Genomic DNA, 22454 nt, shown 5'->3' with positions numbered 1-22454 from the left:
GGGGAAACAGCAGCAGGATAAATATCAAGTTTCAGGGCAGTGGTATTACAGTGTAGATCATTAACATACACACAGGAATCAGAAATAATTGTCACAACTGTACATTAGAAGACTTGTTTAATGCAGAGTTAGTAACTTTAAGGTCCTTGGTCACATGGTTTACTGGAATTAAATGAAATGAATAGGAAGATTAGACGTTTACATGTTGCTGTCATGAGGCTAGGGGGCAGTCAAATGATCATGCAGTTCTAGCCAATGTAGTACCAAATACTTTCTAGTAATTTGAGTCCACAGAGGGCTGAACAATGGAAGAACGTATTAAATCGACACTAAATAATCCTGCTTTAGTATAAAACTAAAAGTCAAAGGCTTCATCTGCTTTCATACCGCAAAGGCTAAAAATGCAGACTTACACAAAAATCGAATCTGAAGGAAAACATGTGGCCGTGCTCAGTGTTAATCCATGCAGCTTTGATGTACACTTGTTGGCATCAAGGTCACACGGTACATGTTTTGGCCAATAAACCTCTCCTGGGGTTGCTGGAGTTCATTGAGGAGGACAGTAGCAGCTTACTGCACTCTGTTACCTGTCTCTTGGCTGGTTTTCATGAGCTTGCTGCGCACAGACCACACTGGACACATTCCAGACACAGTTCTTTTCCAAATAAAATGTTTTCAAAAGAGATGTCTACAATTGATTTGAAGGGTAAACACGTTAATCGCAGTAAAAACACACATCACCTACGGTAGTCTTGAGTCAGCATAATTTGAGGAGTAGTTAAATACTTTAGGGACTGTAAAGTATTTAACTACTCCTCAAATTGTGTTATAACATTCCCCTTGCTGTGGTAACTTACTGTACCCATCCCTTTTCAGAGCTTAGTTGCTTTGTCATGCAGTCTGTAAAGAGATACTGAGTTCTGAATTTCTGCACCTAACTAACTATTTGAAAGATCAAACCCAGTAAAGAATATTGTAAGGGCGTTACAATGTAACTTCCAATGGTAAGTGTCCTTTTTAGAGTTTGATTTCTTTGTGAAAGATTCCAGGAAGACAGCCTGTCACAAGTTATTACACCTAATAACTAACCTCATTGAGAGGAACCTAGGCCCCATAATGCAGACTAGGTCTTACTACGAAGAACTGAACCCAGAAGTCTAAGGGTGATTTAATTGGTTCAATAGACATCAACCATACTCAATGTTTCATCCCGACACTACCCACTCCATACAGCACTGTCCACCCAATGTAACCACCCACCCATTCTCAGTCCTCCTCATCCACTTTTGTTTTATTTCCAATTTTATTACATTATTGTTTTAGACACTTTTAATTCCCCCTTTTCTACAAACTAGCTTTCTATCTTAGTTTTTCACATTTTACAATTAAAACCATTTTCTTCTATCTCCTTTTTATTTCTGTTTTATCACATTCTTTATTAGACTTTTAAATGTAATGTTTTAATTGTTATTGTGTGTGTGTTTGTGTGTGTGTGTGTGTGTGTGTGTGTGTGGAACATGCCAACATGTAATGCTCAATATGTTATTTTGAGTTTCAGATAGTAGTTAAGAAGTTAGCTCACAAAAGACAATAGTTTATAGGTTTACCACCAACGGCATCAGAGCCTTTCTAAAAATGGGAGGGGAGGGGTGAAACTGTAAAATAAATAACCAGATTACAAAATAAAGCCATAGCACAAAATTACGGTCTTTTCCCAATATATTTATAAGAAAAAACAGCATTGAAATGTTTTGAGAAAGCCTAAAGAGTTCACCTGGGAGTGTTGCTTTGCTCTTGAAACAATGTACTCTGCTGTTACCGACAGAGGCACAGCCTATTAGTAAACTGCAGTATAGAGGCTTTGACAATGCCACTTGTACATAAAGCCTTTATGTACAATTTAATGTTAACACTAGATTGAACGTTTTCAGATCTTTCCAAAAAATGTATGGCATGTGTCACTGGAAACACAAAAGTTATGTAAAACATTTGTATGATCAAAAGAATCATTCAGATGTTTCTGAATATGGAGGTAGAGGAGGTGGTTTAAATGCTGTTCAGTTATGGATAGGGCAGTATTTTTTTTTCATGTTAAAATTGCTTATTTCACGGTCTAAAAATAGGTTTCAAGATATTTCACAATTTAACATATTATGAATTACAGCAAAAAAAAAAAGTGCCTTGTCACATTCAAAATTGATCATTTTCTCTAGAATTACTATACAACAAATCTTCCTAAATATTTAAATGCTTCCCTGAAAAATGGTGAATGTTAAATTGTATACTGGTTTCCATTTACCTTAAATGTTACTGCTGGCGAGCTGTACTGATGCAGAATTGTCCTGAAGATGTTGGGCAAGGCACTAGTGACACCCTTCATTCAAAGAAAGCCTAGAGCACCTGCAGGAATCTGCTGTTATCCACAATATTCAGGCAGGAATGCCTAGAGCACCTGCAACAATCTGGTCTTATCCAGAAATTTCAGACAGGGATGCCTAGAGCACCTGTAGCAACTGCTCTTATCCATAATGTTCAGGCAGTAATGCCTAGAGCACCTGCAGCAACTGCTCTGGCAGAAGGAATGTTCGGGCAGTAGGAGGCAGTGCATCTCTGCCTGCAGCAATTGACAGTTGCAAAATATGTGCAAGATGCAACTTCAAGTAAGGACAATAAGACAAACATTACATCTGTGAAATGCAAACATCATATGTCTACCTTCTGTGCATCATGTGCAATGTGATTTCACAGTTCTGTCCTGAACCTGAGAGTGCATATTATTCATCCTAGACAGAAAATCTCTTCAAATAACTCATCCTGGACAGAAATGATGTTTTGTTTTGTCACAAGTATCTAAAACACTATGTCCTATTGTTGTATATATCCACATTTATTGGGACATTTATAAAGAAATGTTATTGAAAATGAATGTACCATTTTCAATACTTCTTGTTTTTTTTTTTACATACTTGAAATGTTGCACTTCATTTGCTTCTCCAAATATTATTATTATTATTATTATTATTATTATTATTATTATTATTATTATTATTATTATTATTATTATTTACTTGGCAGACACTGTAGGTGTTACAGAGCAGTACAGGGTTACAATGCAAAGTCAATATTTAAATACAGTACAGTTTACAGCCAGAGCAAATTATACTAAGAACGTACATATGAAATAAGATGCAACAAGTTAGGATTACAACAATTTATATCTACAATGACATAGTAGTAGTGCAATAGTACAAGGGTAGTGCATCAGCTAAGGATCCAATAATGTGGTGCTTAGGTCAAGCGAATACAGTACATAACAGAAGGGGTAGATCAAGTGATCTACGAGTGTAGTTTAAACAGGGGAGTCTTGAGGAGGGCGCGGAAGACAGTGAGAGACGCAGCAGTCCAGTTCTCCGGTAGCTGGTTCCTCCACAGAGGGGCTAGGGAAGAGAAGGAGCGGGCAAGGGAGGATGGAGATTGGAGGGAAGGCATGACCAGTCAACCAGTAGAGGAGGGGCAGAGAGGGCGAAAGGGGGTGTAGGGAGACACGAGGGATTGGAGATAGGAGGGGGCAGTGTGGTGAAGAGAGCGGTAGGCATGAACAAGGCTCTTGAATTGAATGTGAGCAGAAGGAAGGTAGAGGAGGTCAGATTTAGAGAGGTTGAGTTTGAGGTGGTTTGAAAGCATCCAAGTTGAGATAGCTGAAAGGCATTCTGAGATGTGAGAAGAGATGTGGGAGTCGAAGGAGGGAAAGGAGAGGAAGATGTGGGTGTCTTCAGTGTAGAGGTGGTAGGAGAAGCCAAGAGAGGAGATGGGAGGGTCTAGTGAGCGAGGGGTGTAGAGTGAGAACAAGGTCCCAGGACAGATCCTTAGGTACACCTGTAGAGAGGTGAGGAGAAGAGAGAGACACGCCATGAGACCTGGAAGCAATGGATAGAGGGATAGGAGGAAAACCAGGCAAGAGCAGTGCCTGAGATCCCCAGGTCAGAGAGAGGAGAGGAGAAGAGCATGATTGACAGTGTCAAAGGCAGAGGAGAGGTCAAGGAGAATTAGAATGGAGGAGAGGGAGAAATAAATAATAATAATAATAATAATAATAATAATAATAATAATAATAATAATAATAATAATAATAATAATAATAGGGAGGCAGCCCGAGCAGAGAGGAGGGAGTTACAGAGATGAGGAGTGTGTGGATGGAACCTGGATTGAAGTGGGTCAAGCAGAGAGTGCGCGTGAGCAAGGGTGCCAGCTTGCGGTGGACAGCTTGCTCGAGAGTTTTAGAGAGGAATGGGAGGAGAGAGACACGGCTATAATTCTGGGCAGAGGAAGGGTCAAGAGAAGATTCTTAAGAATGGGGGTGATGTGAGCAGTTTTGAGGCTGAGGGCCAGAAAGCAGAGGTGTTAATGAGGGAGGAGATAAAAGGAAGAAGAGTGGGAGAAATGCATTGGAAGAAGCGAGTAGGAAGGGGATCCAGGGCACAAGTATTTGGCCTGGAGTCCAGAAGTAACACAGCCAATAATAACGAATACACTCAGTCCAGGGGTCAAGCCCCCCTGCTCCTACTGGTCTGCTGTCTCTGACTGCACTGCCACCACTCTGTTACAATATGTTTTATTGTAGCAAGAAACTTTAACTAAACAATTGCACATGTTCAACATACTGTACATACTTTTTGAAGTCAACAGATTTGCTAGTTGCAAGTCCAAGTAGTAGTAGCAGCATGTGCTATTTGCAGGCTTTCCTGACTGATCTTCAGCACTGTGCTGGTCACCGAGTTCATCTCCACAAAACACGTGAACATTAAAAACCAGGGTTATACAAGTGAACCTGACTGCCTTAATTGCATATGGAGCAGTGAGGGGGTGTAACGTGATCTGGAATTGTTAAGTTCCCTCCCTGATTTCAATCAGATCGGAATGTGTATCCAAATGAACTGCATCACCCTGTGTGCGTTTATTCATAGAGTAGTGAATGAGGACACTTCCGCAGTCTACCAGAGTTCAAACAGGTTTAAGTAACAATGTGGTTCTAAAAAATGAATGGTGGGCTCGTCAGCCACACCAACCTGTCTCACCCACTGATTGGCTCTCGGTTAACTTGTAACAAACATCCCTTGGGCTATATATTGTAGGAAGGTGTGACCCGTTTGTCAAGTGGAAATACCAAGCCTACTAGTGAAGGTGTTTTCAGAATTTTTTGTTTGTTTGTTGGTGTTGTAGTTTTAATAATAAAAACAAGATCTAAATATGAGGTCTCAGCTTAGAAAAGCCCCCCAGGTTTTTGAATTCTTGAAAAAGAAAGTGGTGGGAGTGCAGCACATTATGCCCAGGTCCTCGGCTTGCGCTCTAGATTCCAAGGATGTCAGTTTGGCACCCTGTGGACACAGTGTCACCTCCATCCCAGGACCCACGAGCTGGCCCGTGGTGGGCAGCCTGTTTGAGCTCCTTCTGAAAGGAGGCTTGAAAAGACAGCACGAGGCACTGGTAACGGAGTCAATTAACTAAATACCTACATGAAAGTAAAGTTATTGAATTGTTTTTCTTTCAAGGTAGTATAACATGCCGCAGAGAGTTAAGTTGTGCACGTGCAGTAATAATTTGCATACCGATGCTTTCTGCCTACTGTATTTGGCGAGAGGGAGAGGGAGGGGGGATGATATGATATTAAAATATAAATTTGCAGAATATACAACGTATTTAATTTTGTACCTACTTTTTTTGTATACTTGTTGTATTTGGAAGTAGTCTAACACAGGCAATCTGCATGCGTAATTACGCATATATTTTTTTTTGTTGTTGCTTCCCAGGTTCACTATCACAAGAAGTTCGGGAAGATTTTCAAAATGAAGTTGGGATCTTTTGAATCGGTCCACATCGGTGCTCCGTGTCTCCTGGAAGCCCTGTTTAGGAAAGAGAGCAACTGTCCGCAGAGGCTGGAGATAAAACCCTGGAAAGCATACAGAGACTATCGAGATGAGGCTTATGGGCTCATGATACTGTAAGTACAATACAGTGAGGCACACAGAACGTATGGATCAAAAAAAAAGATAACAAATATTCACCAAAACAAAGTGAAATTGTTTTAACTAAATAAATATCTTGAAGCAAGCTATAAACAGAAGAATATACTTGAAAATCGTTTTGGACATTTGTGTCATTGGATTAGGTAAACTTGTGCAACACTTGTAATTGTTGTAAACATATAGCATTATGCTAAACGTTTATTCGAAAACAAAGTTTAAATAGTAATGAGACAGAATCATTACACGAGAATGGTACAATCTGGAATTAAAGTTTGATAAATCGAACCTTTATTTCACACGCAGGGAAGGAAAGGATTGGCAAAGGGTCCGTAGCGCATTTCAGCAGAAGCTAATGAAACCCAGCGAAGTGATGAAACTGGATCGGAAAATCAATCAGGTATTTATCGTGCAGCTTAAAAGACTCAAAACAAAGTATCACAACAAGATGGGATACATCATATTGTTTTATGAAAAGAGCATGAAAAAGGCAAGCTCCCGATAGAGAATACCATTGTGGATATTCCGGTTAACATTTGATCAGTTATAGTACAACTCCGCCTCACTTAATAAACGCAATTTGGGAAATGCATACGATTAGAAGGGTTTCATGTAAGCTGCTGTACAGTATTGAGATGTTTCATCTAGTACAGCAGCACAATGTAGAGTACAGAGAACTGTAGCCGTTACAAGTTGTTGTGTTTAATTATTGCTACGTTCTTTTTATGCACAGCTATGTCCAAAGGTTTTGCATCACCTAGAAAGGATTGAGACGTAAATAAAGTTAAAACTATATAAACATAACTTAAAATTATTTATTTAGCACCATGTAATCAAAGAAACTACAAAATGATATCGCAACGCCATTAAAATTGTTGTCAGTTTTTAGTTAAATATATGAAAAACTACAAAGCGATATTATAATTGAATATGTTAACGTAACATTATTCAGCAGGTTTCATTCGACTTTATGGAGAAAAAAAAATCGCTAATTCTATAGGGTGATGCAGACCTTTTTGCCACAGCTGTATACTGTATATTTAGGCATAATTACCATTCCTGTAATACAGTGCAATATCTTCTACATTCGGAAGCAGATTCGATATGCTTAAAATATGTTTAAAGAATATTTTCCGTAATATCCCTTATGTTTTTTCAGGTCATGGCAGACTTCATTGAAAGAATGGAGACTGTTACTGATCCAAACGGCAGAATAGAAGACCTATACTGTGAACTGAACAAGTGGTCATTTGAAAGTAAGCATGGTATTATTCAGACTAGCATATAATAAATACAATAGTATATACTGAATACAAATATTTCATGAAATTGTTATTATTTCTACAGAAAAATATTGTTAATGATCCTATAATATACAATAAACTCTTACCAGTATATTAAATGAGCAACTCATATATTAAAAATATAAATGTATAATATTTTATTTATTACAGTTTCAGACAGCTTTACACCCCTAAGTGCTCCATACATTGAGATTCACTGAAGAGTACAATATCCTAACTTGTTGCATCTTAGTAGTATAATTAGCACTTACTGTAAACTATACTGTTTCATTATTGATTTTGCATTGAACCCTGTACTGTCTGTAAGTCTCCTTGGATGAAGGTGTCTGCCAAATAAATAAATGAATAACTACTACTACTACTACTACTACTACTACTACTACTACTACTACTACTACTAATAATAATAATAATAATAATAATAATAGTAATAATAATAATAGTAATAATAGTAGTAATAATAATAATGGCAGTGTGATCAGAGATCCAGGTTCGCTTGTATAATCCTGGTTTTCAGAATGGTATCTGCCCTGGTTTTTAATGTTCACATGTTTTGTGGAGATGAACTCGGTGACCAGCACAGTGCTGAAGATCAGTCAGGAAAGCCTTCGTGTTCACCTGCTCGGGTGTGGAGTGCAGATTCTTCTGACACACTCACATTTCTCTCAATGTCCTTTCCCTTGTGTCCCAGCTATCTGCCTGGTGCTCTATGACAAGAGGTTTGGGCTCCTGCAGAAAGAGGTGGACGAAGAAGCCTTAAACTTTATAAAGGCAATAAAAACAGTAAGTGAGAACAATGATTGATTTAAACAGCAAGTCTCTGCTGTGTAGAGAGCATGATATTTTCAAGGTCAGACTTGTGGAGTCTATTTTAATGATCTAAACAGTGACAGATCGTAATATCGTCGCCCTTTAACTTTACATGGTGTTATCCCTCACAGGTGATATATTGATACGTGTTGATAATAAAAACATGTTCATGATAGAGCAAGGTTACCAGGTTTAGGGTGGCGGTATTATAATCCACTGCTGGATGGGTCATTAAAAAAGAAAATTATTATATGATACTTAATTCAAGCCTGTTACCATGTATGAAATGCATCTAATGAGTATGGTTCTAAATACATTGCTTTGTTTCCGGTAGAGTAATTTCAAGATAATAGAGTGTTGACCAGAATATTCACAAAGCTGTGCATAATGTCAAAATTGTGTTGATCAAGGGGATACAAGACTAGCCATAGAAATTTCAAGACATTTGTCATTTAATTAACTATGTTTATTTTATTATTTCTAAATAGCTACAGGGAGTGTATAGTGTGCCAGTCTGTGTATCTTCAAAAGCATTTGGGATATTGGGTTCATTGAGTTCATCCAGTTTGAGTGCTACATGATTGTAGTGCTAGAACAAACACATTTCTTAACTCTAAGCCTGGTTTGTGAACAGATTAAATGGTTTGAAGTGTGCTAAGCGTGGTGGTGGGCGCTAGCATTCCATGAAGGATGATTTTCTTGTGTCTTTCTTTCAGATGATGAGTACTTTTGGCAAAATGATGGTGACTCCGGTGGAACTTCATAAAAGCTTGAACACAAAAACCTGGCAAGACCATACAGATGCCTGGGACCATATATTTAAAACAGGTATGTTATGTATGCATGTATACACTGTGACTAAAAAGTATTCAATCACACGCTAATCTGTGCTGTTTGGAGGAGGCTATTATCCGTAGGTCGACATCCAATTCATGACTCCCAGGATTGTTCAACATTCAGTGTGATGAACAAAGATCCCTCCCAGTCATTCTGTACTGGTATTAAATGGATAACATATGGAGCGGCTCTGTCCTGATACAAGTTTACCTTGAAACTATGCATTTTGTTTTTTATCTGCTTTATGCATACCTCATTGGGCTTTACCATGCTTAACATCTTTTTGATGGTTTTTCAAGAGGGTGTGGAGGGAGGCAGCCAGGCAGCCAAGGGGAACAATTGACATCACTAGCGAGTGGTAATCAATCTAAATAAGTTTTCCAGTCAGGTGGTGTGTAAGTGAACTTGGTGCCACTTCAGCTGTATGTAAAGCAGCGTCAGCTGTGCTGTAGTAAACTGTATAACCTGCTATGAAGGAGAGGAGCCAGATATTTGTAGGAGGAGGGTGAGGTTAACATGAAACATTGTCCTCTTTATTACTGCCCTTTCGAGACACAGTTTGTGTTGCCGCAGGCACATATCACAGGAAAACAACTCTCTCTCTCTCTCTCTCTCTCTCTCTCTCTCTCTCTCTCTCTCTCTCTCTCTCTCTCTCTCTCTCTCTCTCTCTCTCTCTCTCTCTCTCTCTCTCTCTCTCTCTCTCTCTCTCTCTCTCTCTCTCTCTCTCTCTCTCTCTTGCTCCACACATAAACAAAGTTTGTTTAAACAGTTCAACCTCCTGTAATTGGTCAGCCCAGTACAACTTCCATTGAGGATGTATCCTGGGTTTTTGCTGCTTCAATTGTTCATTGTCTGTTAATGATTAAAACTGCAGAAAATGCAACACTCTATCCCAGGAGAAGCAGGATGAAGCAGGATACTCATCCATCTTGATTAAAGCAAAGAGCCATTGAAAAACACATAACTTCAATATTTAGCGACAACCTTTCGGTTTCAACCTTCTTCTTTTTCAACCTTTATTTTTGGTAACTAATTTTTTAAATAGGGAGTTATCTATTAAATGCCTTTGAACACACACAAAAGATTATGTATATCAGAGTTTAATATATTATAATTCAAATATGAGATACCAGCCCTCTTTATTATATATAGTTTCCTTTTTAAGCAAAATGTAATGCCACTAATTTACAGACTATGATAGATTGATGCAGGTTGTAATAAAGAAAGGGTAAAGTTTACATGTGATCCTAACAGTGTCACCACACATGGCAATAAATGAATGTAACCCTGCCTATAAATAAGGTTGATGTCAAAACAACAAGCCCACCACACACACAGCCCCATCCCTGGAAATCCATGTATTATGCAACAGTTTATTTTTAACAAAGCACGTCTATCAAAAATACAACTTACCTACAGAGATTCACTTGATCCTCAGTTAGGGCAGCTTGTCCTTTCATTGTACTCTGAAGGTCCCAAGAGAACAGCGATGAAGCAGTAACTGATAGAGAAAGGCTACACGACTATGAATATCCATCACCATTTTTGGGTGATTCCAGTTTGCTTATACACTGCCTATACCCAGTGTCTGTGCTCACTCAAACAGTTGATTGCAGTAGGTGGAGAATGGGGAAACAATGATGAATAAACCATGCACAAAAACACCATACACGTTTTATGAATACTGGTATAGGTCTGGTATTGGATGAGTGTATTGTATAATAGATATGTGCCTTATCTATTACACTGTATCTGTTACACACGCACACTTCTTGTGAATACTCACATACTCATGTGGAGTTCTACTAGATTTCTGTATTTGTTTCCTTTTTTTCTTTAGCAAAAGTCTACATTGACAAGAGACTGAGCACACATTCAGCAAATCCAGCAGATGACTTTCTGTGTGATATCTACCACAGCAATGATCTCTCCAGGAAGGAGCTGTATGCTGCTACTGCAGAGCTGCAGGTTGGAGGGGTAGAAACAGTAAGTAGCCTCTGTGCGGAAGCGAAGCCATTCACCCAGTAGCATGCATACTTAATGGCAGAGCTAAGATAGGCTCAGCAATGCAATGCATCTTAAAGTAATTGGTTAAGATTTAGGAAGTCATTTAGTATTAACTTTTCAGAACTGCATTCTTGTACGGAATAAAGATAAACAATTGACGTTTTTTGTTTGAAATCATTCAAACATAGTTTTAAAATGAAATGCGCAGCAGAGATAGGTGTAAACTTGTGTCACAAATCCAATATGATATTTACTGGAAATAATTATAAATTGTTGTTTCTTTTTGTGTGTGTGTGTGTGTGTGTCTTTTAGACTGCCAACAGCTTACTCTGGGCAATCTTCAATATCTCCCGTAATCCGCATGTCCAAGAAAAGCTCCACAAGGAAATTCAAGATGTGATTTCAGTTCATCCGATTCCCACTGCGAAAGACATTATGAAAATGCCTTATCTTAAAGCTTGTCTGAAAGAGTCTATGAGGCAAGTCACATTCATTTTCATATTGATTTACTTCTAAACTGTTTTAGTGCACTGCGAATTATGATACACTAAAGCTGTGCTTATCATGTTTTACATGTATGACAATTACAGCAGACAGTAAATAACTTTTTTCAGTCAAATAGCTGGCTAATTCAGTATAAAACCTTCATACAATTCAGCCTTTTTCACTAAGCAGAGCGGTAAGGGGCCATCCCCTCCAGTATTATTATTATTATTATTTATTTCTTAGCAGACGCCCTTATCCAGGGCGACTTACAATTGCTACAAGATATCAGATTATTTTTACATACAAATACCCATTTATACAGTTGGGTTTTTACTGGAGCAATCTAGGTGAAGTACCTTGCTCAAGGGTACAGCAGCAGTGTCCTCCACTGGGGATTGAACCCATAACCCTTCGGTCAAGAATCCAGAGCCCTAACCACTACTCCACACTGCTGTATATTAATTCAAATGACATTAAGCCAGGCTTGCTAACCTTTCAGCAAATTGATGCCATTGAAAACTTTGGAATAATACTAATAGCTAATACAACATGATGATATAGTCAAAGTTACTCATCGAACTGATCTCTTGCAGGTTAACACCATCAGTTCCATTCACAAGCAGGACATTAGACAAAGAAACAGTGCTGGGTGATTATGTGCTGCCCAAGGGGGTAAGTACAAGGCTGCTTTATAATTGTTAGTTTTTTATAAACCAGCAATGAGAAGGCACACATCTGCAAATATATGATTTTCTTTAATGTAGCATGTTGTAATGGATCAATATTACTCAAGTGCATTATTATACAAAGAGCATATCAATTATATTGTTAAAAAAAACCCTGATTGAAGGACTGTATTATACATCACATTGTACATGATCATATGTACAGCCTTTATACATTTCAATTTATTAACCCTTGACGTGTTTTCTTTATAGACCATCTTGATGATAAACAGCCAGGTGTTGGGATCCAATGAAGAATACTTTGATGATGGCAAGCAGTTTAAACCCGAGCGCTGGCTGCAAGGCAGGAATTCTATCAATCCGTTTGCTCATGTGCCATTTGGCATTGGAAAGAGAATGTGTATAGGGCGCCGACTGGCAGAGTTACAGCTACAGCTAGCACTGTGTTGGGTAAGGATATGGTTACTTATGCCACCACATTTTAATTTAGGGGCAGCCCATAAAGGACAATAACAGTGGAGGGGGGGGGGTGGTGCTTGTGAATGACTTTTTCTAAATACTTGTCTGGACGTGTCATTCAAATAAAAAAACAGAGAGATGACCAACTGATTGATTGTACGTACAGAAGCCATGTTCACATAGATGGTTTGCGGAAAGCTTTTGCTAGGACTATATAAGGTACATTTATTTTCCCCCTGTGTTAATAGACATTGTACTTTCTGAATTGCAGATCATAAAAGAATTTAGAATTGTGCCTACTGATCTCAACCCTGTGGAAATGAATCATTCTGGAATCCTCATCCCTAGCCGTGAGATGCCAGTTGCATTTATCAGACGATAAGGTACTGCATGGATCACTCCTTTTATTACACTAGCGGTATGTTACCCATTAAAATAGTTCATATTTGAAAAGAAAACAAAAAAACCTGAAACTGTATAATCTGAACTGATAAAAAAGGATATTTGTCTTATAATAAAGGATAATAATTGTGAAGATGGACAGTAATAAGATCTATTTCAGTGCATTATACAGTGTGCCCCCTTTATAAAGAAACCCTTTGTACCACAGAACCAGTTATAAGACAGCATGGTTGTGCCTCTGTCTCAGACAATAGGGCCCTAGATCTTTGTGAAAATGTATTTTAAGTCACCTGAACTTGTATCCTGCCCTCGGAATGTCATTGACTAAAAAAAAAAAATTCTAAAGATTCAACTTGAAATGAAAGATGCCTAATGTTTGTTTTTACATATTTTTAACAGGTAACCCATGCAAGACGTTTTTACACTTTATCTAAAAAACAGAAGCGATACAGTACAGCAATTCAGTGGCCCTCTGAAATCTGTACTTGGTTCTGGAATTCGTAAAGGAAAAAATAAAACAAAAACATACCTTGTGTACTACATTTGACAAGGTTAACAGGACCACAATATTGATAAGAAGATAATATAATACAGTGCTGGACCAAACAGCCATTAGCAGAGCAGGGTGTGTCCTATACTTACAGATAGCACAGGAGGTAAACTTGAGGAGCACACTTAGCTATTGCACTTTAATTCAGACATTGCCTTTAGATCATTTTTTAATTTAACTCACACTTTATGTAAAACCTGTTTTAATGTATAAACTGCTGGGAGAGTTCAAAATGAGCCATGCAAGAGTTAAAAAAAAGTTTTAAAAAAAAACCTTTGACTATAGATGATGGCTCCTTAGTTCTTCACTCATTGTGCTTTGCAAAAAAGGCACTTTTTTGTTGTTACCATAGTAACCTCTTTACATCCTAATAAAGGAATACACAGGATTTATGTTGGGCAATAATGATCAATGACGATTGCTGTATTACAAATTCATTTTGTTACCCTAGGCCCAAAACTAACCATAACCCAATAATCCTAAAGTGTTAGTAATCTTTATAGGAGAAATAACAATTAGCATATTTATTCATCTTTGATTAATCTTGTCACAAAACAGGACTGTGTTGTGACTGCTGCTATATTTATTAACAAATATGAACTTGCTTCTGTATATTTCTACTGTGTATCATATTTAGAACTGAGAATATTTGTGTATTGAAACACATAATACATGTTTTTGTCTATACATTATATACCTGGTTCTAAAAAAAATGTAAATCTATGTGAACATTAACATCAGTGTCTAACTATTAAAAGCATTATTTCAAAACCTTTTTGTTTTGCATTATTATTATTATTATTATTATTATTATTATTATTATTATTATTAATAAAGCCTAGTCAATTTATACTTAGGTAATGTGCATAGATCTTAAACATTTTTTGAAGACTGAACCTACTGTGGGCTAATATGTGAGGTGAATATAATAGTTGCTTATGACACCCTGTACTGTTTTAGTGTCGCTAAATCAATTCTGCTGTATATTAGGAACAGTGTTCCAATTAGTCTAATCAACAGTCAACTTGTTTTCACCAAAGCCTAATAAAGGTTACACTAGGTTCCTAATTTTAAAAAATGACACCTGACTCGCATGTGTTAGTCTAGACTCAATGTTTGGCTTCCGATCTGTCGCTGTGAAATCAGAAACACTTCACACCTGGGTCTCTCTTTGTTTGTAGCACACCTTAAAGCTGCACTACTGGAGGCTCATTTAAAATCAGTTTTCCATGTACAGTGCCTTGCGATAGTATTCGGCCCCCTTGAACTTTGCGACCTTTTGCCACATTTCAGGCTTCAAACATAAAGATATGAAACTGTAATTTTTTGTGAAGAATCAACAACAAGTGGGACACAATCATGAAGTGGAACGAAATTTATTGGATATTTCAAACTTTTTTAACAAATAAAAAACTGAAAAATTGGGCGTGCAAAATTATTCAGCCCCCTTAAGTTAATACTTTGTAGCGCCACCTTTTGCTGCGATTACAGCTGTAAGTCGCTTGGGGTATGTCTCTATCAGTTTTGCACATCGAGAGACTGAAATTTTTGCCCATTCCTCCTTGCAAAACAGCTCGAGCTCAGTGAGGTTGGATGGAGAGCATTTGTGAACAGCAGTTTTCAGTTCTTTCCACAGATTCTCAATTGGATTCAGGTCTGGACTTTGACTTGGCCATTCTAACACCTGGATATGTTTATTTGTGAACCATTCCATTGTAGATTTTGCTTTATGTTTTGGATCATTGTCTTATTGGAAGACAAATCTCCGTCCCAGTCTCAGGTCTTTTGCAGACTCCATCAGGTTTTCTTCCAGAATGGTCCTGTATTTGGCTCCATCCATCTTCCCATCAATTTTAACCATCTTCCCTGTCCCTGCTGAAGAAAAGCAGGCCCAAACCATGATGCTGCCACCACCATGTTTGACAGTGGGGATGGTGTGTTCAGGGTGATGAGCTGTGTTGCTTTTACGCCAAACATAACGTTTTGCATTGTTGCCAAAAAGTTCGATTTTGGTTTCATCTGACCAGAGCACCTTCTTCCACATGTTTGGTGTGTCTCCCAGGTGGCTTGTGGCAAACTGTAAACGACACTTTTTATGGATATCTTTAAGAAATGGCTTTCTTCTTGCCACTCTTCCATAAAGGCCAGATTTGTGCAGTATACGACTGATTGTTGTCCTATGGACAGAGTCTCCCACCTCAGCTGTAGATCTCTGCAGTTCATCCAGAGTGATCATGGGCCTCTTGGCTGCATCTCTGATCAGTCTTCTCCTTGTATGAGCTGAAAGTTTAGAGGGACGGCCAGGTCTTGGTAGATTTGCAGTGGTCTGATACTCCTTCCATTTCAATATTATCGCTTGCACAGTGCTCCTTGGGATGTTTAAAGCTTGGGAAATCTTTTTGTATCCAAATCCGGCTTTAAACTTCTCCACAACAGTATCTCGGACCTGCCTGGTGTGTTCCTTGTTCTTCATGATGCTCTCTGCGCTTTAAACGGACCTCTGAGACTATCACAGTTTATACGGAGACTTGATTACACACAGGTGGATTCTATTTATCATCATTAGTCATTTAGGTCAACATTGGATCATTCAGAGATCCTCACTGAACTTCTGGAGAGAGTTTGCTGCACTGAAAGTAAAGGGGCTGAATAATTTTGCACGCCCAATTTTTCAGTTTTTTATTTGTTAAAAAAGTTTGAAATATCCAATAAATTTCATTCCACTTCATGATTGTGTCCCACTTGTTGTTGATTCTTCACAAAAAATTACAGTTTCATATCTTTATGTTTGAAGCCTGAAATGTGGCAAAAGGTCGCAAAGTTCAAGGGGGCCGAATACTTTCGCAAGGCACTGTATATCTTTAGCACCACTGCAGCTGCTTCCTTATCACTGCGCTTTCCATTTCTAATACATTTTATTCACTTTAAAAATCTCTGCAGGTACAGAGCTGCCCTCTCCTCCATGCTGGTCTACACCTATTATAGACCTTTATGATTTATTTAATTGACAAGAGTTTCTTTCCCTTTTGCACGTCCATGCCGTCCTGCTCTACTGAAACCATAGAACAGGTTAAAATCTATAAAGAAGTGCACAAACAGAACTGAGGAACACGGATGAAATAATGGCAGGTGGTAAACATACTGTATGAAGCATGAAAGGGAACAATGTATTAAGACTTTCCTGCAGTAAGTGTCCAAAGAGTTTGAGGTCTTGCCACAGCTTATGAACCCCCCTGCTTGCCAATCTGTCCTAGGGCTTTCTCAAGCAGTGACTGTGGTGGGTTTCTATTGTGGACACCGTAATCCAATGAGGACCATGTTTAGTCCAGCAAACTTATTTCACACACTAACTGAGCCGATTGGAACCCTGACTACCAGAGATGAAAGGCAGGAGTGACTAGTGAATGCTGTGGCTACTGAACCTGCAAGCTACTGGGATAAATGCGAATGTTTTATCTGACAACTTAGCCTACATTGGAAAATGCCTATTACGATAATGTGCACATTTTATCTTAGTGTAGGCCCCTCATAAAGATAGCAATGCCTGGTTAACATTATTGACCTTGGGGAGGGAAGAAAAAGTACAGTACACAATTCATAATCATATATTAATCTTTGTCCTGCAGCACATCAGGAGGGGAGCCTCGTCTATGTGTTACTGAAACAAGGCAAGCTGGCTATGGCTAGTTCCTTGGTGAAGCAAAACCTTTGGCCATAGCTGTACATTCACACTGCGTCCACCAAGTTTTTGGACAGAGTTTCTAAACCTTTTTGCTTTTTATACCACATTCAGATACTCTGCTTACTGATACTGGATTTACATACTAATATATATATATATATATATATATATATATATACAGTACTGTGCAAAAGTTTTAGGCAGGTGTGAAAAAATGCTGTAAAGTAAGAATGCTTTCAAAAATAGACATGTTAATAGTTTATATTTATCAATTAACAAAATGCAAAGTGAGTGAACAGAAGAAAAATCTACATCAAATCAATATTTGGTGTGACCACCCTTTGCCTTCAAAACAGCATCAATTCTTCTAGGTTTGAAATTTCAGCCTGGGAGAGACCTTGCTGATGCAGTATAACTACCTTGTGTCTTGTTGCTGTGCTCAGTCTTGTCATGGTGTATGACTTTTGACAGTAAACTGTCTTCAGCAACCTCACCTTGTTAGCTGAGTTTGGCTGTTCCTCACCCAGTTTTATTCCTCCTACACAGCTGTTTCTGTTTCAGTTAATGATTGTGTTTCAACCTACACATTGAATTGATGATCATTAGCACCTGTTTGGTATAATTGTTTAATCATACACCTGACTATATGCCTACAAAATCCCTGACTTTGTGCAAGTGTACCTAGAAGAATTGATGCTGTTTTGAAGGCAAAGGGTGGTCACACCAAATATGGATTTGATTTAGATTTTTCTTCTGTTCACTCACTTTGCATTTAGTTAATTGATAAATATAATCTATTAACATGTCTATTTTTGAAAGCATTCTTACTTTACAGCATTTTTTCACACCTGCCTAAAACTTGTGCACAGTACTGTATATATATATATATATATATATATATATATATATATATATATATATATATTTTAGCTCAAAGAGCCAGCTGCCCAACGTTTCGATATGTTGTACATATCTTTCTCAAGGGAGCCTGTGTTTGAATCCAAACATTGGAGGTATTTATAGGTTTTTGACGGCATGACAACTACTTGTTATTGTTTACATTCAAATTCATGATTTATTCTTACATGATGTAATGGTGTTCTATATATTGTGACATCATTTTTACTTCTATCTTTGAATCTGTATTAATTCTAATTAACACTACTTTATATAAACTTATATTTTTATTATATCATGCAATGCTGGCTCTGAGGATCAATCTAGATTTGGCCTCCCCAGCGCATCAGCATGCACAACTTTTGAATGAATTTTGTTTATTTATTTAAATGTTATATATTTATTGAAGTTAATTAGTTCATTCTTTTCTGTTGAGTCCCGCTGGCATAATCGTGTTCAGTCTATTTATCCATTTACTTTCTTTTATTCTTCTATATGTCGCATTGTCTAATTTGAGCTGTTCTAATACTACAAACTTTACATCATTTATGTCATGTCCCTGACTGGTGAAGTGCTGTACTATTGGTTCATTCATTTTTTTATTTCTAATATATATATATATCCTATACAAAGGAAAACAGCAAGAATGAATACTAAGCCTGTCCTGCATAGCCTGTGCAGAGGAAAACAGCAAGAATGGGCTTAACTGTGTCTGACACATATATCTCTGATCTGAACCTTTTAAATGCTCACAAATCTGACTCAACCTGACTGAATACTTACAGATGCTTAATTCAGATGTCTGCTTATAAAAGGTGCCAAAAAGGTGCTAATCAGGGATTAAATACCTACCATGTTTATTGCTAGTTTTCCAGTTACACAGGTGTTTTTTTTCATTGTGAAGAAATGTAGTATTTATGCCCCCTGTTGTTCTGGTGTTTATTAGCTGCTTAGTTCATGTAGCGGTAAATATGGGTTTTTACCATATTACTCAATGTTACTACAAATTGTTCAATAGCAAGATAAGCATGAGTTTGTAGAATAAACCTTAGTGGGTTCATGCAGATAGTCTTGTTTTGTTGAGTTACAATTTGGTCATACTAACTTAGGCCTGCCCTCATAAAAATAATTGACAGAAAAATAATCTTTCTAAACGTGTTACAGTCTCTATTACAAAGCACTATGGTCTGTTTGAACTGTAAATACAAGAAATATGATGGTACAGTATGATGAAAACATTGGCATAGTTGCTTAGTCATTGAGTATTAAGAATAGCAATGTATGCTGAATGCATGAATGCCCTGAGCTGACTAGCATTATTGCCCAATAAAGATTGACTGGTGTTTGAACTGATGTCAAGCCATAAGAGGCAGGTCTGAGGAACCAATGAACCTTTAAATGACTTCCTGCTGTTGATTTATTATGGAACAAACTTACTCAGATTGGGTTCAATTAGAAAATTATTGTTTTTCAACTTGGCACATTTGTTTTCCTTTGTCAAAAACAGATATGGACTTTGTACTTTTGTACAATTCTTTCTCAATCAATAGTAAAAATTGCATTTAAATTAGAAACTATTGCATACAGACAAAAGCTGTTTAATTAATAAGACATTATATGGCAAGTAATCTGAAGTAGTAGCAGTGTTTGATTTTTGTTTTGTATAAAAACTGGAAATTTATTATTTTGTGAGGTGACCAGAATTACTACAAAGGTTCAGATGTTACTCTGGGGTCATTGGACCTACACTAAAGGCATTTAGATTAGTACTTGCACACAGCAAATACTGGCAACACCACACAGCCAGGACATGAACCTGCTCTTCCCAGACTGTATGGCAACACCACACAACCAGGACATGAACCTGCTCTCCCCAGACTGTATGGCAACACCACACAGCCAGGACATGAACCTGCTCTCCCCAGACTGTATGGCAACACCACACAGCCAGGACATGAACCTGCTCTCCCCCGACTGTATGGCCCTACTGCATATAGTATGATAATAAAAAAACACAATCAATAACAGAAAAACTGAAAACCCATTAAAGACTATATTATTACCGCTGGCTGTTTCTGTGCCTTGTTTTAAATAGTACATTTTGCACATAATTTGGTATAGGCTGTAATCAACCAAGGCAATTGGTTAAAAGCATTCCTCACAAAGCAGAACCCAAGGTACTTATGAGCAAACATGTTTAACAAAGCACAAGTTCAAAGAATTACATTGATGGATATGTGCAAGAAAGTTATTTTGGCGGATAATGGCAGAAGCTTTGTTGCCCTGGGTAACGGGCTCTAGTCCTTGGGAGTCAGCAGCAGAGGTCAGAGGTCATGAACCCCTGCGTATTTCCACTGCCTCTTTTGTTTAAATCATTAAAAGAGAACTTTGTGAAAAACAACATCTTTAACAGTATGTGTGTGTGTGTCTCTTTAGTGTATTTATATAGTGTGTGTGTGTCTCTTTAGTATATCTATAACATCATGTGTGTGTCTCTTTAGTGTATTTATAAACAGTGTGTGTGTGTGTGTGTGTGTGTGTCTTTTTAGTGTATTTATAACAGTATGTTTGTGTGTGTCTTTAGTATATTTATAACATCATGTGTGTGTCTCTTTAGTGTATTGTTGTCTTTAAGAAAGTAAAATGCCAAGTTTGGTCCTGTTTTGATTTTTAAATGGTGGTGATATTTAAATGTATTCTTTAGATCAACTGAAAAGGCCTTAAGCACTGTACCTCCGAACACCATTGCAATTTTTGTGTTTACTTCAAAGATTATGAAAAAATCAAATTTCATTGGAAATTCATTGTTGTTAAATTGTTGAACTGTTAAAGATTGCATTAGTCATGCTATAATTATAATATAGTCCTTGTTCAGTTTGAGTTCTGTCCTTTTTTTTTTTGGTTGCAGGCTGGTTGTGGAATAAATATTACTTTTACAGTTTGGGGTACAAAAGGCTTTTTTTCTCTTATTAAAGTTTCTCTGAGAAGCCATCAAAGCCACAGAGTTGACTATCGCCATTGTGAACCCGATGACTCCTGTAATCTCACCCGTCTTGTTTTCCTATGAACGTCGTAATTAAGGTGATAGGGGAAGGTACACAACTGCACACATCCATCAGTGGTGTCAATTACAGAGGGTAGAAGGGTCAAAGCTTTTGACATCAGTGTAAACTAATGATTTATTAGTACTACCAGACAAGGCGTAAGACAAGATGAGAACAAATTAGTATCTTCCTTAGTGATCTCCCTTAGAAACGTTTACCACAGTATTTTTGCAGTTTTCCCATGTTTATATTATTCACTTACCCATAGTTTATCCTTGTTTGCCATGTTTTATAAATATTCTTTACCATACCTAGCTGGTCTTTACAATGCTTACCTATGCTTTACCATGCTTTCATTATGCTTTATTACACTTTGCTGTGCTTTTATTATGGTAAACTTGTATAAGGGCTTATACTGTAGTTTTTAAGTACATAGAGCTAACATGCATTACCATAACTTTGTAGATCTTACATTTTCCTATAAGATTTTTCACAGAATTTTGTTGAACATAAATTGGGCAAACACTATTTTTTTAAATTTTTTTACTTATTTCAGTCGTGCATGTGAGTTCATCCATAACTATCAAAAACTCAGTTGTGCTAAACTTAGGAATACTCAAATAAACTCGATCAATTCAATGACTAACATTTCCACTAGATTTGTGTTTTCAATGGCTTCTGGCTGAAATGTTTCTCATTGCATACATGAGTTGCTTCTGGGAGTTTGCTTTCTTGTGAAATGAAAAGCTGGGCAGAATGTTTGGTTTTTTCAGACTTTACTCTCAAACTCACAGGAGCTTTGTGCTTTGGCTGGCTTTTCCTATGACTGACGCATTTTCAACGTCAATGGCGTTATCACCTCTTGAAGTTGAATGCTGTGAACTACAGTAGAAATGTAGCACTGCAATGTCAAATTGTGCGTCTTTCATACAGGAAAACGTAAAACTAACAAAATGACAGCAATAAATACTCGGCAAGAAATGTGTAGAAATAAGCAACCTGACCTTACTTAACTGTCTTACTGTAAACGTCTGATGTTTTCCAATTTTGTACTGTGTGCTGTCGTTAATATTACTCAACACATATGTTGTATCCAAATGTGGTTGAGGTTTTCACAATTAAGGTGGTGTAACAAATGCTTTGGTAATACAGTATTATGCATGGTAGTATGCATCGATAACGTGTTATTTATGACCCGAGATATCACCATTGCAATATCTGTCTAAGTTTCTTGCCAAAACATTATCCATGCCAAGATGTCTAGACCTTT

General features: G+C 37.5%; 1 protein-coding gene across 1 annotated transcript; it reads left to right on the top strand.

Moving 5' to 3' along the window:
• Positions 1–5158: 5158 nt before the first annotated feature.
• Positions 5159–14312, top strand: LOC117418538 (1,25-dihydroxyvitamin D(3) 24-hydroxylase, mitochondrial-like). Its single transcript, XM_034031701.3, has 12 exons — positions 5159–5484; positions 5808–5998; positions 6327–6420; positions 7180–7276; positions 8016–8107; positions 8851–8962; positions 10812–10957; positions 11291–11457; positions 12058–12136; positions 12403–12600; positions 12881–12992; positions 13411–14312. The coding sequence occupies exons 1-11, from the start codon at positions 5248–5250 to the stop codon at positions 12989–12991; spliced, it is 1524 nt and encodes a 507-aa protein (XP_033887592.3). The 5' UTR covers positions 5159–5247; the 3' UTR covers position 12992; positions 13411–14312.
• Positions 14313–22454: the final 8142 nt, after the last annotated feature.

The sequence above is a fragment of the Acipenser ruthenus genome, chromosome 18, assembly GCF_902713425.1.
Source record: "Acipenser ruthenus chromosome 18, fAciRut3.2 maternal haplotype, whole genome shotgun sequence".
In the NCBI taxonomy this organism is placed as follows: domain Eukaryota; kingdom Metazoa; phylum Chordata; class Actinopteri; order Acipenseriformes; family Acipenseridae; genus Acipenser; species Acipenser ruthenus.
The sequence above is the reverse complement of the archived record's forward strand: the minus strand, read 5'-3'. Positions and strand labels throughout refer to the sequence as shown.